This window comes from Lactuca serriola, chromosome 5 (assembly GCF_051521515.1).
Source record: "Lactuca serriola cultivar US96UC23 chromosome 5, Lser_US96UC23_V15, whole genome shotgun sequence".
Taxonomy (NCBI): Eukaryota; Viridiplantae; Streptophyta; class Magnoliopsida; order Asterales; family Asteraceae; genus Lactuca; species Lactuca serriola.
This window is the reverse complement of record NC_136412.1, coordinates 341,065,841-341,081,408: the sequence shown is the minus strand read 5'-3', so window position 1 is coordinate 341,081,408 and position 15,568 is coordinate 341,065,841. Positions and strand designations below refer to the sequence as shown.

At 38.3% G+C, this 15,568-nt stretch overlaps 1 protein-coding gene across 1 annotated transcript; it reads right to left on the bottom strand.

The window, feature by feature from the left end:
- Positions 1 to 324: 324 nt before the first annotated feature.
- On the bottom strand, positions 325 to 6,198 carry LOC145055377 (B3 domain-containing transcription repressor VAL2-like). Its single transcript, XM_079003686.1, has 13 exons — positions 5,922 to 6,198; positions 5,554 to 5,721; positions 4,821 to 4,902; positions 4,628 to 4,738; positions 3,843 to 4,414; positions 3,230 to 3,332; positions 2,954 to 3,128; positions 2,712 to 2,851; positions 2,387 to 2,584; positions 1,957 to 2,006; positions 1,403 to 1,516; positions 1,251 to 1,318; positions 325 to 1,124 (listed from the first exon to the last, which is right to left on the bottom strand). The coding sequence occupies exons 2-13, from the start codon at positions 5,670 to 5,672 to the stop codon at positions 535 to 537; spliced, it is 2,322 nt and encodes a 773-aa protein (XP_078859812.1). The 5' UTR covers positions 5,673 to 5,721; positions 5,922 to 6,198; the 3' UTR covers positions 325 to 534.
- Positions 6,199 to 15,568: the final 9,370 nt, after the last annotated feature.

Below are 15,568 nucleotides of genomic sequence, written 5' to 3'. Positions count from 1 at the left end.
TTTTCTTTTATTATTGTTCCATCTTCTTCACAATATGAATGCATTTTGTCATGTTTATTAGAGAAGAGTGTTAGATCGTTGCCTACATCTTCAAGATTCAAGGAGGTCCTTGGAGGGTTTTAGAACCTATCAACAAAATAATGGAAGCTAATTATCCTTAAGAACCTAACAACGATATAGTGGATGCTAATTATCCTTGAGGATAGTGTTTTTCACACGTCCTTGATTGTGTTTAGTTATTTCCAACTAATTGCATAAAAGGGATAACCTAAATTTGCTTTTAAAAATAACCAGTAAAAAAATAAATTACAAGGCAACGAGCAATCAACTTAAAGAGAATATATATATATACTTATATGTATTTAAAGTGTTACGTCACTCATCTTAACACATATAGAAGCAAGAAGAAAAGGGAAAAGCCAACTGATTTTTGTTTCATAAAAGCTCTAGATGTCCCACTACTGTAGGGTAAAATGGTAAAATAAACAAATATTTAGGAAAACCGATTTCAACAACTAAACCCCAGAACCAGAATCAACTACCTTCAATGACCTTGTTGGTTGTTATAATAGGCTCCTCTTTCATGTCGGTTGTACCTTGGGGTACAAGTTTTGCAAGCATGTCATGCCACTCTGGAGGGATCTCAGAAGCACTGGCAGTAAAAGCTAGCATCATCTCTTCTTCCTTTGGGTCACAATTCAGATCCAATTCTTGACCTTTATTGCTACTCTCACTAATCACCTCGGTTCCAATTCCAATTCCAATTCCAACCCCTTCGCCCGATTCCATTCCGATGTTAACCGGAACGGATGATTTCCGGGCCTCATCGGATTCCTGTTCCAATAGGCGTTTCCGCTTACGTAGCATTAGGGTTTTGAAACGCCGCCTTACTGTGGAACAGACATTGCAAATGCAATTTGGTTTGTGGTTTCCTTTTCCACTCGGGGGTTGAATGCATACGATGCAACTGCAACCGGGTCGATGCCGCGGGTGTCTTGTGGTGGCGCATGCTTCATTAGGGTTTGTTCCTAATACTGCAACCGTGGCTAACGCGTCCAATCCGGTAGGCTCTACTTTCGGTTCTTGGGTCCCACAATTTTCCGCAACTTTTCGCTTCTTGGATTCTGTAAAAGAATAAGTAAAAATCAAAAGTTTCAAAGATTAGGATATAGTGTTTGTTATAAACATAGTACAATTTGTTTTGTCATGTCATGTACATGTACAGTGTAAAAGAGTAGTAGGATTTGTACCCTTGCCAAATTTCAAGATTCGGTTCAAATCTCCTACTCCTCTCTCCTCAGGGGCTGAACAGGAACACCTGGAACACATATTATCCATTGTTGGATTACATAGATGATATTTAAAAAATTAAATTGGGCAAATAAGATAGATAGATAGATACCTGTTTGGATCAGAAACATTATCAGAGCATGTCCATTTGGAAGGAATAAGAACATCTGAAGGTAACTTTCTCCATTTGGAGCAACTATCACATTGAACCCATTGTTCTTGTAGCCTAGAGAACAATTATGATTAATTAATTCCAAAAAGAAATATATATTATATACTTAAGAAGATGAGTAAATTGCTTATTTATGCAATATGAAGTTGAACTTGTTAATCAATTTATTCAACAAAGTGGCTCTTATGCAACCATTTTTAATTTAATAACAGTTTAAGCATTATTTTACCAATTTGGTTGTAAAAATTGGTAACAAGTAAAAATACATAAATTGGTCAGAAATCTACTCAGCTGCATAAACTAGTGAAAAAGGGTAACTTTGTTGCATAACTAATACACCATTCTTTACAGAAAAACTGTTAAATGTTGACTTTGGGAGTCAAATGTGTTACTTTGAACTTCAATTTTGACTTTGTGAGTCAAATGCTAAGCATATTTTATACCATGCTTGTTAATATTTTTCAACTGCTCTAAACAATAAAAGAACACATTACCGGGATGCATTTGTTGTGAATATGGTCTTCTTGCCAAAAACTGGTGGTTCCTGAATGAAGCCACAAACCATTAACCCAAAACATAAAACAGCTGAAAAATCTAAAAAGGTTAAAAGAAAGAAATAGCAACATACTTTCATTGATTTGTTTATTATAGCATTGTACTTTTACTCCTTCCTATTACAACATTAAACTTTAAAAAAAAATGCACCCAATTATAGCAACATCATCCAAATACAAAGCAATTTTAACTCCTATAATTGGATAGATTTTTCAAAGCATAATGTCCTAACAAGAAAAAAAATGGAAATACAATTTTCTAATAAAAATAAATGAAAGTAGGATGCTATAATACACAAATAAATGAAAGTACATTGCTATTTCTTGCATTTACCCCGATCTAAAATACGACTTTATGTGAAATACTTACATTGTATTCTTCCAATTCACAATTTTCTATCATGACAACTGTTGGCTTAATAGAAGGAGGTGGCCTGAGGAATTCCTGCATTTCTTCCCATGTAAACTTGAGCTCCATTGCATCTTCACAATGCATGTGTAGCCTCTTGCTTTTTGACCCTATATTTCGTGCCTTCTTTTTCTCATGAATCACTTCCTGCTCGATATTCTTTGCCAAAAAAAGGTAAATGTCAATAAGCAAAAGTGAAGTAAAACAAACAGAAAGATCCTTTTCAAATGAAAGTATGATGCTACAAGAGACCAAAAATGAAAAAAGGATTAGTGTAAGCACTTACTGTTGATAAGTTTTCATTCCCTGTAGATATAAGAGCTCCATCATTAGCAGTATTAGGAATAGTTATTAATTCAGCAGAAAATGGTGCCTTTCGAAATCCTATTATGAGTTTATCATCTGGTTCTAACCGACTAAATATCACTACAAAAAATTAAATTAAATTAATGAGAATAATGAATATCTGTAATTGCATAAAGATAATAATAAGTTAACTATAGAGTATAGATAACTGAAAAAGGATACCAGTGTCGCCAGCTTGCAATTGCATGTTTTGTATGCAGGGGGTTACGCCCTCTAAAACATACATTCGACTGTTGTTATTGGGCCAAAATCTGAACTGAAATGTCCACTCTTTCCCTTTTATATCCCGGATCTTTATTGGTAAACCTTCTGATTGATCTATAGCCGGAAAATATGCCTGCAACAACATTTCATTATCAGTAACTTTGAGCTTACAATACAATCAGATAATAGAAATTTAAGGAAAAATTAAAAGAAGAATCAAGAATGTAAACCCACTTCAGCACATGCTTTTGGTAGAACCAAACGACCAATTCGACCAGCATCACTTGCACTCAGAACCTTCTCGAATAACGGAGTAACAGTGCAGTTTGAATTCAAGCTAACACAATCTCATTAAGGCAACCAAAAAAAAAACTTTTTTTTACATATGTCCACACAGGAATCTTCAGACCTCGTTTTTACACTGGGATTGATGTCAATGGGACAAGAATTGCAATCTTTTTGTCCCACCCAAAAAGGTGGAACGAGGTGAGCCATAGACTCGCTCTCGATCTCTCGTTTGTCAAAAGACGAAAACACCCTCCTCGTCCTCATCATCAAAAAAGAAACCCTAGAAAACTTGTCCAGTCCTGTTCCATCCCATCAATTTATGTGTAACAAACGCACTGCGTTTGTTACACATGCCATGATGGAACAGGACTGGACAAGCTTTCTAGGGTTCTTTTTTATGATGGGGACGAGGAGGGCGTTTTCGTCTTTTGACAAACAAGAGATCGAGAGCGAGTCTATGTCTCACCTTGTTCCGCCTTTTTGGGTGAGACAAAAAGATTGCAATTCTTATCCCATTAACATCAATGCATGTGTGAATATTAATATTAAGAAAGGATACTCTCCAGATATTTGCAAAAGTTCTTGGTCAGTGATCTTTGGCCAGTACCTCGGAAGCAACTGACCGCGTCCCCGTCCTTCAGCCGGTGGTCTAGCAACTAGATTATCCGCACCCACCGCCCCTTTGTTTGGCTGTGACTTTACACTAACTCCTGATTTTGATGGTTTTGGACGAGGTTTTTGCTCTTGTTTGACCAAACCAGCTTTTTCTTGTACTGCAGCCCCATTATAAGTAGGGAGTATGGAACTAATGGAAGAACTCAAAGCAAACCCTGAAGATTGTTCATATGTTGATTTCAACCCTAAATTTGGTTTGGTGTTATCAGGTAATTGGGTTGGAAAGATTGAAGGCAAAGTTAATGGTTTCAAAAAGCTTGAACCAACATCTTTACTAGAAGAGGGTGTCTTTTCATCTTGTCTAAATTGAAGACCAATGGTTGAAGTGGAAGATGTGTGTTGATGCTTCTCTAACCCTTCCCTTGTTAACTGTGTGAGCTTTCCTTTATCAAAGATGGAGGGTTGCCAGGTGGCAGAAAACCGAGCAAAGCCATTTGGAATCTCGTTAACAATCGACTGAAAGATTTGAGACATCAAGTACAAGACTTTAGATTTCCACGAATTGGGTTCATTTGGGTTAAATCGTATCTTCAAGGGGTCAAACAGGTAAATTTTAGAAACTTAAAGGTGTTTCATATTGTTGCAAACTGGCAGAAGATGTTATTGTGTTTGATATTTACATAATGTGTATCAATGCATGATAATTTAAGTTATTGAAGAAAAGATTACCTGCTTTTTGGGTTGGATTGCCTTGGCTCTTAAGCATTTTATACACAATATCCCTCCAAAATCAAGGCATTCATGAAGATATTTTGAAACAACGCATCCACAATGAACAGGCTACAATGAAAGAATTGGTGAGTAGAACAGATAATCAGTATGTAGGCTTATAGATTTCAAGAATTGTGGAATCTGAAATTACCTTCTCACAAGAATTGCATTCTCTCCAACCTGACTCATTAAGGTGGAAGCGTTCACAGTAGCGTACATTATCATATACAGTTCTGCACTCCACATAGATCACATAAAAGAAAAATATAATCCACAAACAATTGATGTAAATAAAACCAGATGTATAAATGAATAGACAAATACCATAGGGACAACTTCTTGATAAAAGATTAGACCATCTTATAAATCTCATGTCATTATATACCTTAACCCAAACAAAATCATTTTTTTATTATCTATAGAAATTATGATCGTATAAAGATAAAGATCAACAAGAACATAGTCTTGATCCAAGGTATTTGTCATAGGGCGTCAATACAAGCAAGAAAAGATAAGAGAATGTCCACCTTCAGATATGAATCATGAACGTAAATACAAGTATGAAAAGTATATTGGGGTGATTTTCGGCGAAAATTATTGCAAAAATGGGTAATTTTGGACATTTTTGAAAATGTGAATGCAGAAACAACAATCTTTTTGGCATCTTTTGTTAGAAATAGATTTGGTATCATTTTGCAAGAAAGATGATTTGTTTGCAATGTAGAACAAGTTCAATGCTTTGAAAAGTGAGCTCAGTTCTTTATTAGGGGTTTTTAACATCTGAATTCCTTCATGACTATGAATTATGTCAACACCTGTACATAACGCTGATCGTGTAAATTTGGGAAAAGGCGAAGGGTAAAATTGGGATCAAAAGTGCATACCCGCAGGCGTAGCAGAGAGTAGCAAAACCGCCGGCTTTCATGGGCCAACCTCTCTTCCATTGAGAAGTCGTCGTTGCCCCGCACAATCCGTTCATGCAGATCCTCGCCGGCGACGACATTTGACCCTCAAATATCTCTAATCCAAATCTCCAGATCTTCTTCTAATATCTATCCATGCAAAAACCCCAATTTAAAACCCTAATAAAATTCATCAATCGGGAAAAAAAACCCAATTCCCTTAACAACAAATATATCACAAAAAACACTGAAAATCATCGAAGTTCCAAAACCGGAGCTGATCGACTAAATAAAAATGCACCCTTTCATACACGCACACACATAATAGTAACAGATTCTGAAAAACCTACTGTGTATTTGACGGTTGCTTGATGAACTATAGAGAGACAATTTGAGTTGGTAGAGGCATGCACAAAATGCATGCACGACAGTTTGATGAAAGAAGGCTTGGGATGAACTTGATCAGGAGAAAAGACTTCTACAGTAATTTAAAATTGGGGGTTTGTTGTAATTGAATGCTCATGGTGATTATGAAGTATTCAAATTCATGGCATGTTATTATTATAAGAGCAAGCGAGGATTTCGTGGATTTTTATGAAACTTTTCTTTTCCATCTTTCGTATTAATTTCATTTGACCTAAGAGAGTTGAAATTGGGTTTTTCACATGCATTATGACATGTTTAATGGCTTATCTTCTTTCTCAATAAATAAATAAATAAATACATAGAATATAATTCATATCATAATAAAAAAATAGTTTTAAATTTTTTTTGAGAGGTGTCATTCTAATACAAATTTTATTTAATATTATGCAATGTGTGCTTCTTAATTTTAAATTTGCCCCCATGTTAAAATTGAACAAGATAAGTTTCCTAACATCTACATTTCTTATATCATTAGAGGATTAAGAAACAGAAGGTTTTTAAGAACTTACAACTGAAAACTCACTACACAAAACCTAATCTACTCTCTTGATTTGAGACACTCAACCTAATCTAATCCAACAACCAGTATAAACTCATCTAAATCATTACACAAACAAAGAGTATAATCAAACTCAAAAATTATAGATGGACACCTGAGAGACTAAGGGACGAAGAGAAACCCTCTTTTAGAAACCCTAACTTTTGATTTGAAAAATATCGACTGAATGAACAACTCTTCATTCTCTCTCTAGCTATATACTGATCCAATCAATACCCGGACTAGACCTAATCCAAGATTACAATCCGCGTGCTTCTTTTACCTGCAATTTTTCTTTTACACCTTAAAGAATCTATTTTGAACATACAACAACCTTTTAACAATTTATATTCCAATTATCTCAGTAAGAAAAATAAATATGAGATTGTTACATATTTGTTATTTTCAACACCCCAATAAATCAAAAATAAATGTGGCTCAAAAAATCATGATATTATAACATCCCGAAAACGATAATAACATTTTTCATTTAAAAGTCCATCAAATCATTCATTAATTGTTTAAAATCAACACCAAGTCATAATACTCAAAACATCTGAGTACAATTATTTCAAATGTGGAATTCAAGAGGGAAGGGTGTTGTGTCATCACATTAGACTCTTCCCTTTCGAAACGGAAGTACCTAAAACCACAAACATAAACTGTAAGCACAAAGTTTAGTGAAGTCCCCAAAGTACCACATGTCAATCATACAATTGGGTTTAACATTGGGGTGTAATCCAACCCAATATACACATATGGGCCCCGCTCTAGGGCCTCGCCCTTGGTGTATTTCAACCCGATCAACACATATGGGCCCCATCCTAGGGTCTATTTAATACTGTAGTGGGCCCCGTCGTGGGGTATATTTCAAATAGAACATATTATAATGGGCCCTGCCCTGGGGTGTATATCAACCCAACATACAATCACATATACACCACATAACAACTATCATTCTAAGTAATACAATAATGGGCCGACATTGATGCCTTCGACCCATATATACAGTGATAAGATTCACCTCACAGATATATGAGTAAACTGAATAATACGCCGTTCTGATATCAACTTTACCATTCACCTTAATAAATTCAGTGGCACAAACTCAGCATACAGGTCAAAATACCTAAAATACCCCTAGGTCAAACCCTATTAAAAAACCAGGTCAAAGTCAGCTGAGTCAACCGAGTTGACTCAGTGAGTACGCGGGGCGTCTATACGATTGACCAAAAGTTTGGGAGTTAACCACATACGTACATCGTACCCCTTGGTACGTCTAGCGTACGCGACTGCTCACCACTTTAACCATTAAGTGTTTAATCCTTAAGCACTTACGTCTAAAATCCAGATCTATGCTCAAAAAGATGTCCTTAACCATAAAGTTTCCAACTTTATGGTTTAGCATGGTTATTAAGACCTTATCTCCAAAAACCCTAGCTTCTTTATCCACTAAAACAATCTAGCCCTTGCATGGAAAGGAACTAATGACAAAGAACAAATTTTTATGACTTACCACACCCGAAAACCTTTGAAAGGACAACTCAAAAATCTTGGAGTATCTTCTACTCACAAAGATCAAGTTTAGGACAAAAAGGTGACAACTTTGAGCTAAAACTAAATCCATAAGAAATATACATCAAGGTTGAGGCTTTTTACCTCCAAAAGATGCACAACGAAGAGAAAATGTTGGATCCAAAGTCTTGAGAGCAAAGCCACTTCCTTGATGATCTTCCTTTACAACCAATAAAGCCCACAATTCACGCAAAAGCTCAAAATGCTTAAAATAGATTAGGGTTTGCAAGGAGGGTCAATTTTGGGATGGCGGCTGATAAAAGGAATGGTTTTGGGACTACAATGGTGCTTATATAGTGCACAAACCCTAAATATTAGGGTTTGGTCCAAATTATGTACGCCCTGCGTACCAATATACGCTCAGCGTATAAGCACGGGGCCAGGTACACCGAACGTACCCATGCTGCACCCACTATTACAAAAATGCCATTGGAGACCAATCTTGTAATAAATCTTAACTCAAGGGTCAAAAGCGAATAGCTTAAAAATTAGATGTTAAAGATATAATCCCATAAAATCAACATTTTGTTCTCAAAATGCTATAAATAAACAACTATCAAAAACCTATCAAGTTAAATGCTTTAAATTATTAGATACGTACATTGTATAAATTATGTAAAAAAAATATTTGTTTGCATGATTAATGATTGTTATTCTTATAGTCTTTATGTTGTGTTATTAATGTTGACCAACTCTGCAATACATGGGTTATCAATAGTTATATAATATATTAAAATCCGTCTCGGCTTATGAACAATATTTTTTAAGCCAATTTTTATTTTTGGTTGACACCTTTAGAGCTGGGCAAATTCCATCCATGTGACAACACATAGGTTTCTCTAATGCTTCATTGAAAAATGATTCGTCGTCTCCTACTTTTTATCTTGATGATACACGTCTATCTTACATCGTTGAAAGTTTTTATTGTGTAAAGTAAGTATTTCCCCAAGCTCTCTCATGCTTCAATCATTTCACCTATGTCGGTCGTGAACCCTAAAACACCACCCCTCATCGGTTTTAGGGCTGCAAAAGCTATCATTCCCAATATATTTGAGCATATGAGTTTCTTGATTTGAAAAACAAATTTGAAAACTTCTAGTACATAATTTATTTTTCTTTTTGTTGCTTGAGATTTATGCATAAAAATGAAATTAGTATGGTTTTGTTTCAATGTATGTTGTTTTTAGATATAAACACAATTATTGTTAGATTTGGGTATAAATTGGTTTCATTGGGTTTGATTTTGATTTTCATCTTCTATTTCTCCAATCTATTTTTCCAACATAGGTTTACGGTTCTATGATTTGATTTTAGGTTTAATTTTGGTTTCCTTCCTGGTTTTTTTATTTACCCAGAATGGTGCCATGGGGAGCTGGTATTTGTAACATCCGGGTTCCTAGGTATATTATTTTTATTCATTCATTTTGGGGTTTGTGGAGGGACTCGGCGAGTTGGTGCTTAGACTCGCCGAGTAGGGTCACGAATTTTATCCGGATTAATGACCGGAATCAGCGAGTTCAGGGGTGGACTCGGCAAGTCCGCGCTGTTTATTGAAACCTTAATTTCTTGGGTTTGGGACCTATTTAAAGGCCCTTATGGCTATCAATTGCGGCTACCTAACCCCAGAGAGAAACCCTAAGAGAGCTAGAGCATTTGTGACGGAGAAGAGGCCATTTTGATCCTTGTGTTGGCATTATTGCAAGAAGAAGGTGACCAGGGCAAGAGGGGGCTGAAGAGGGTGTTATTATGTGAAGTTCAAAGCCAGAGACATCATTCTTGAGGTATTGATTCGACCCTTCTTCAGATTTGGTGATTATCTTTGGAGTTAGGGTTTTCTAGACCCTTTAGAGACTAAATTTGGTGAACATTTGGCCCCTTCCTGTGTTAAGGCTTTGGATCTGGATCCAAAGAGGTCCAGAGACCTTAACCCTCTGAGCTTTATGTGTATTAATGGGAGAAATGAGACTAGGTGTCATATTAGGGGTCATTTCTTCGAATAGAGTTTTTGAGCCCTTGCATGAGCACCAAGATCGGAACTTTACGTGATTAACATGCTTGGGAAGGCCAGATCTATAGATTGGAGGAACGGATCTGACCTCAGGAGATCAATTCAGTTTGAGCAGGGCATGAACTCGTCGAGTCCAAGGGCAGACTCGACGAGTAGGGTTAGGGTTTTCCCGATAATCACACAGCTGGTGACTCGCTGAGTTGAGGAACGATTCAGTGGGTCAGAAGGGAACTAGAGGACTTGGTCCATGACTGGAATCGCCAAGTTGGGACGAGTTGTCCCGCGATTCGCGATCGGTGTTGATTTGATGAGTGGAGGGTTGACTCAGTGAGTCAAGGGAGGACCAGGAGTGTGAAGGACACGCATGGACTCGCCGAGTCACATTGGTGCACTCGACGAGTCTGATCAAGGTTGACAGTTGACTTCGTTGACTTTGGGGGTTTAGTCAATGATTGGACATTAGAGTCAAGAAAGGGGTAAAATGGTCTTTTACCCTTCTGTGGGTGCCAGGAGAGGGTTGAGTCTAGTCTCGAGAGTTATATTCATGAGAGTATTTGCCTTATGTGTTAGGCGGTGGCGAGTTCGAGATTCAAGTGTGAGGATGTCTGCTTTCTTCTCTCCAGGTGAGTCTTCTCACTATACTTTACCTAGAGTGGTAACAAAGTTATGTGACAAAGTTATTGTATGCTATCTATGTGATGTGTGGCACCGCATTATTTCTATGTGATTTATGTTGTGTGTATATCAGAGTTAGGACCAGAAAGTCCACAGAGCTAGGACCAGAGGGTCCGCAGAGTTAGGGCCCAAGGGCCCACAGAGTTATAGCCTCGAGTGGCTAATATATGTTATATGTGGTATTTTTAGAATTATGTGCCAGTGTATTTGTATGCTATTTATGTGTTGAAATTTATTGTGATATGTGATATGTATGATTCAGAGTTCTCAGAGTTAGGACCTTTGGGTCCATAGAGTTAGGGCCAGAGGGCCCACAGAGAGTTGGGACTGGAGGGTCCCACTGAGACACACTGACCAGAGGGTCAACAGATATTATAGCCTCGAGTGGCTAATATGTGTTAGAGTGGTATTTTGGGGAACTCACTAAGCTTCGTGCTTACAGTGTTTTGTGTTATGTGTTTCAGACTTTCTCAGGATCACGGGACGACACCGGCTTGATTATACACACCAGAAGAAGCGTTTGTTTTTGGGGATCCTGGTTTATTAATTGATTGAACAAAAGAGTCATGTATTGTAATTTAAATAGAAAAATGAGAGTTTTGTGAAAAGTGTTAAAGAGATAAGCGATTTTAAATGAAATTTTTGTTTCGAAAATTTCGGTGTTACAAGTTGGTATCAGAGCCTTGGTTTGAGGGATTCGGATGCACCTTCGGGTAAATCTGGACTCAAACTGAGGAAGTAAGAAAAGTTTTCAAAGAAATGATCTCTTGAAAGTGAATAAGAGTTCAAAGAGAAAGCGAGAAAGAGTAGTGTGTACAATCAGCCAGAGCCCGAACGGTGATTTCCCAAAATACCCTTACTTTTGTGTTATGAGATATTTATGATGCACTTTATGAGATATTATGCATGCTAGAGACAGGCTAGGTACTTCATATCTTAGGACTAGAGTGGCCTGATTTGTGATGCCTTAGCCTAGGAGTTGATGTTATATGTGATGTGCTTTTGAGTATGTGATGAGTGAGAATATTCAGTTGGAGTCCTTTTAGGGGATTTGAGTAGAGGAGTAATCTAGGAGAGATGCCTAGATGAGTACTGTGGTGCTTATTGAAAGAATAGTTAGAACCCGAGAGGGGTAGAGTTGCAGGGTTCGGTGGTACTTTCGGGGATGAGCAGAGCAAGCGGAGTTATCACCCAGAGTGAGTTCTATGTATTCTTCGATGCCCGAATGCTGCTTGCTTCGTGCTTTGTGGAACTCTCGATGATGGGAGTCAACTACTAAGTGAATATGACGATATTCAGGAGGTAGATGGTTGGCATCATTAGGAGCTCTTCAGCAGCTGATGGCAGAGAAGTGGGAGGACCAAGGAAGAGCCTAGGGAGTAACCTTATCTAGATGAGTACGCTGGCGGAGTAGAGCATTTCGCTGAGGAGCGAGCACGCATGGAGGAATTAGTGAACGAGAAGGTTGAGCAGATACTTAGGAGCTCTGGGATGGTCCGTGTGGAAAGTATGGGTAGATGTGGCAGGTAGTATGGGCCTGTACTACCGAAAGCAGAGGACCCATACTCGATACAGGGAGTATTCTGAAGGTTCTAAGTAGAAGATTGAGGAGTGATGATATGGTTCGAGTACCATACATCGGAGCAGATTGAGGAGTGATGATATGGTTCGAGTACCATACATCGGAGCAGATTGAGGAATGATGTTATGGTTCGAGTACCATACATCGGAGTAGATTGAGGAGTGATGTTATGGTTCGAGTACCATACATCGGAGCAGATTGAGGTGTGATGTTATGGTTCGAGTACCATACATCGGAGCAGATTGAGGAGTGATGTTATGGTTTGGGTACCATACATCGGAGCAGATCGAGGAGTGATGTTATGGTTCGAGTACTCGCCGAGTCCCAATATGGACCCGTCGAGTAGGTCACTTAACACGCGATCCCACCCCGCTGCTACTCGACGAGTAAGTCAACCAACTCGTCGAGTAGAGCCTAACCCAATAAATATTATTTAAACAATACCTGAGAATCAGAGCGTTACAACTCTCCCCCACTTGAACTAGACTTCGCCCTCGAAGTCCGTTGGAACAAACAATGTCGGGTAATGCTCGCACATCTCCGCCTCCGGCTCCGGCTCCCATGTCCACTCAGATCCCCTCCGATGTTCCTATTGTACCTTTACTAAGGGCATTTCCTTGTTTCGTAGAATCTTCTTCTTCTTTTCCAAAATAGCCACAGGCCTCTCCACATAGTTCAGACGCTCATCGACCTGAGTGTCATCCAACGATACCACTGCCTCCTGGTCCATAATGCATTTTCGCAATTGCGAAACATGAAATGTGTTGTGGATCCGGCTAAGCTCCTCCGGAAGCTCTAGCCTATAAGCCATCCTGCCAACCCTGGCAACAATACTGAATGTCCCAATGTAATGGGGACCCAATTTTCCCCTCTTCCTGAAGCGGATCACTCCTTTCCAGGGTGAGACCTTCAGGAGAACCATGTCACCCACCTGAAATTCCAGCTCAGATCGGCGTCGGTCGGCATAACTTTTCTTCCGACTCTGAGCGGTCTGCAGTCGCTGTCTAATCTGTTGTATCATCTCGGTAGTTTACAGAACTACCTCTGTCCGACCCATCACCCTGTGCCCAACCTCGCCCCAGCAGACTGGGGTCCTACACTTTCGCCTATATAACAGCTCGAAAGGCAGGGCGCCAATACTGGAATGATAGTTATTGTTGTAGGCGAACTCTACAAGCGGTATGTGGGAATCTCAACTCCCACCGAAATCAATGACGCACGCCCTCAACATATCCTCGAGGGTCCGGATGGTCCACGCACTCTGCCCATCAGTCTGCGGATGGAACGTCGTACTAAAATAAATGTCGCGTACCCAGTTCCTCATGGAACTTCTGCCAAAAACGGGAAGTAAACCTGACATCTCGATCGGAAACGATAGAAACTGGAACCCCATGGCGAGAGACAGTCTCTCTGACGTACAGGTCGGCCAACTTCTCTGCCGACGAACTCTCCCGTATGGCCAGGAAATGGTTACTCTTGGTCAATCGATCCACGATGACCCATATAGCTGTTGGATAAGGTGTCTAAGTCCATAACGTATTTGGTATATACTTGACCCGACCGGCATGGTCCATTTGGGTTGCATCTCATCCAAACTATTTATGGATAATTTTATGAGAGTTATACACATATGTTTATTAATATATTATAAGTTATAATATATTAATATGAAGTTTGTTGAAATGTTCCCCATGCCATGTTAGATAGGTTATAAACCTTGGAAAATTATTATTTTGCATGTATTTAGACAAACATAAATCCAAGGTTTATTAGGGTTGCATGCACACTTAGGAAGTGTTAGATTGCTCAAAACCCAACAGTGGTATCAGAGCCTAGGCTTGCTTGTTTGATACTTGATGCAAAATAGTTGAAAAAGTCGAAAAACTTGTTGTCTGACTGATGAACTCGCCGAGTCCATGGGGGGACTCGTCGAGTCCATGTGTATCTTCAACCTACTCGCCGAGTAGGTTCATGTACTCGACGAGTAGGAGCGACAGAGTGCAGATTTTCGACTTTTGCTGCTGGAAATGGACCAGAAACATTACCCTAAACTGTTTTGGTGTTTTAAAACTTGTTTTAGTTGGTGTAATGGTTGTTCTAATCCATTTACAATAGCATATATCAAAATTCCATAATTTTTATGTGTTCATATAATTCTTGAAATTTTGATGATCATGTTCATGTTCTTATGAATTTAGAAGATGATAGGAATTATTTGCTGAATTGTTTAGAATTAATTCTTGATCATTTATGTGTTTTAATGGAGTCCATAATTTGTCCTCAAGTTATGGATATCCAAAGGTCACTTTCTTTAACACACACATTTAAACACATAAGTTACATGAAAGTGAAGAGTCTTCATTTTTATGAACCTTTAATTCATAAGTTATGAAATGAAAAGTTTTGCATAGTTACAAAACTTGTCCTCAAGTTTTGGAATTTGTAAAGTTTCACACACTTTAATAAACTTTAATTCCAACCCTTAGAGTTTTAATAGTTAAAATTCAACCCTTATACTATTTATAACATTAATAGTTAATTATTATATATATGTATAAGAATAAGTCGTTCTACCGTTAGTAGGCCTCATTCACGAAGCCGGTCTATAAGGTGGGTATAAGGTTGTTGCCTATAAAATGGTGACTTAATGGGTGTCCATTCTCACCCACCGCTTGCTTGACTGGTGGAGGGTCGTTAGCCGAACGGGTAGGACAATGACTTTAAATCCTCATTAAAAGTATAATGATTATTATAAAGTAACTAAACCTTTTTTAATTCCCAATCTTAGTTATTTTAGGAAAAATGTGAACATGGTGCTAGTCCATGGAATTCACACTTTGTACCTTACCAATTCGTTGGTGGAGCGTGTGTGGTTAACCGTCACACTAACTTGGACTAGTAAGGATCATGAAGGGTGACTTAATGTTTGTCATGGATCAATGGAGCGTGTGTGGTTTACCGGCACATTGATTAGGTGATAATATTAAGGGTACCAAGTGAATTAGCATGGTTATTCACACCTTGTTTTGTGATCCTCGGCATCCCAGTCACAAAACTTGAAGGGCACAATCGAGATTGAAACATGCCATTGAAAAGTTCAATGAATCTCAAAAGAATCTAGGAATTTCAAATCCAATTAAAACCTATTAATTCATTTTGTTTTTCATGGTGGAAATTGGTGAATCGACATTCA

Excerpts from the sequence above, each read along its gene's own strand:
- LOC145055377 (XM_079003686.1), bottom strand. The coding sequence starts at position 5,672 with ATGTCGTCGCCGGCGAGGATCTGCATGAACGGATTGTGCGGGGCAACG. Across the intron at positions 3,333-3,842 it reads CTTTTGCAAATATCTGGAGA|CTTGAATTCAAACTGCACTG; the intron begins GTATCCTTTCTT and ends AGATTGTGTTAG. Across the intron at positions 2,007-2,386 it reads GTGAATTGGAAGAATACAAT|GAACCACCAGTTTTTGGCAA; the intron begins GTAAGTATTTCA and ends GGCTTCATTCAG.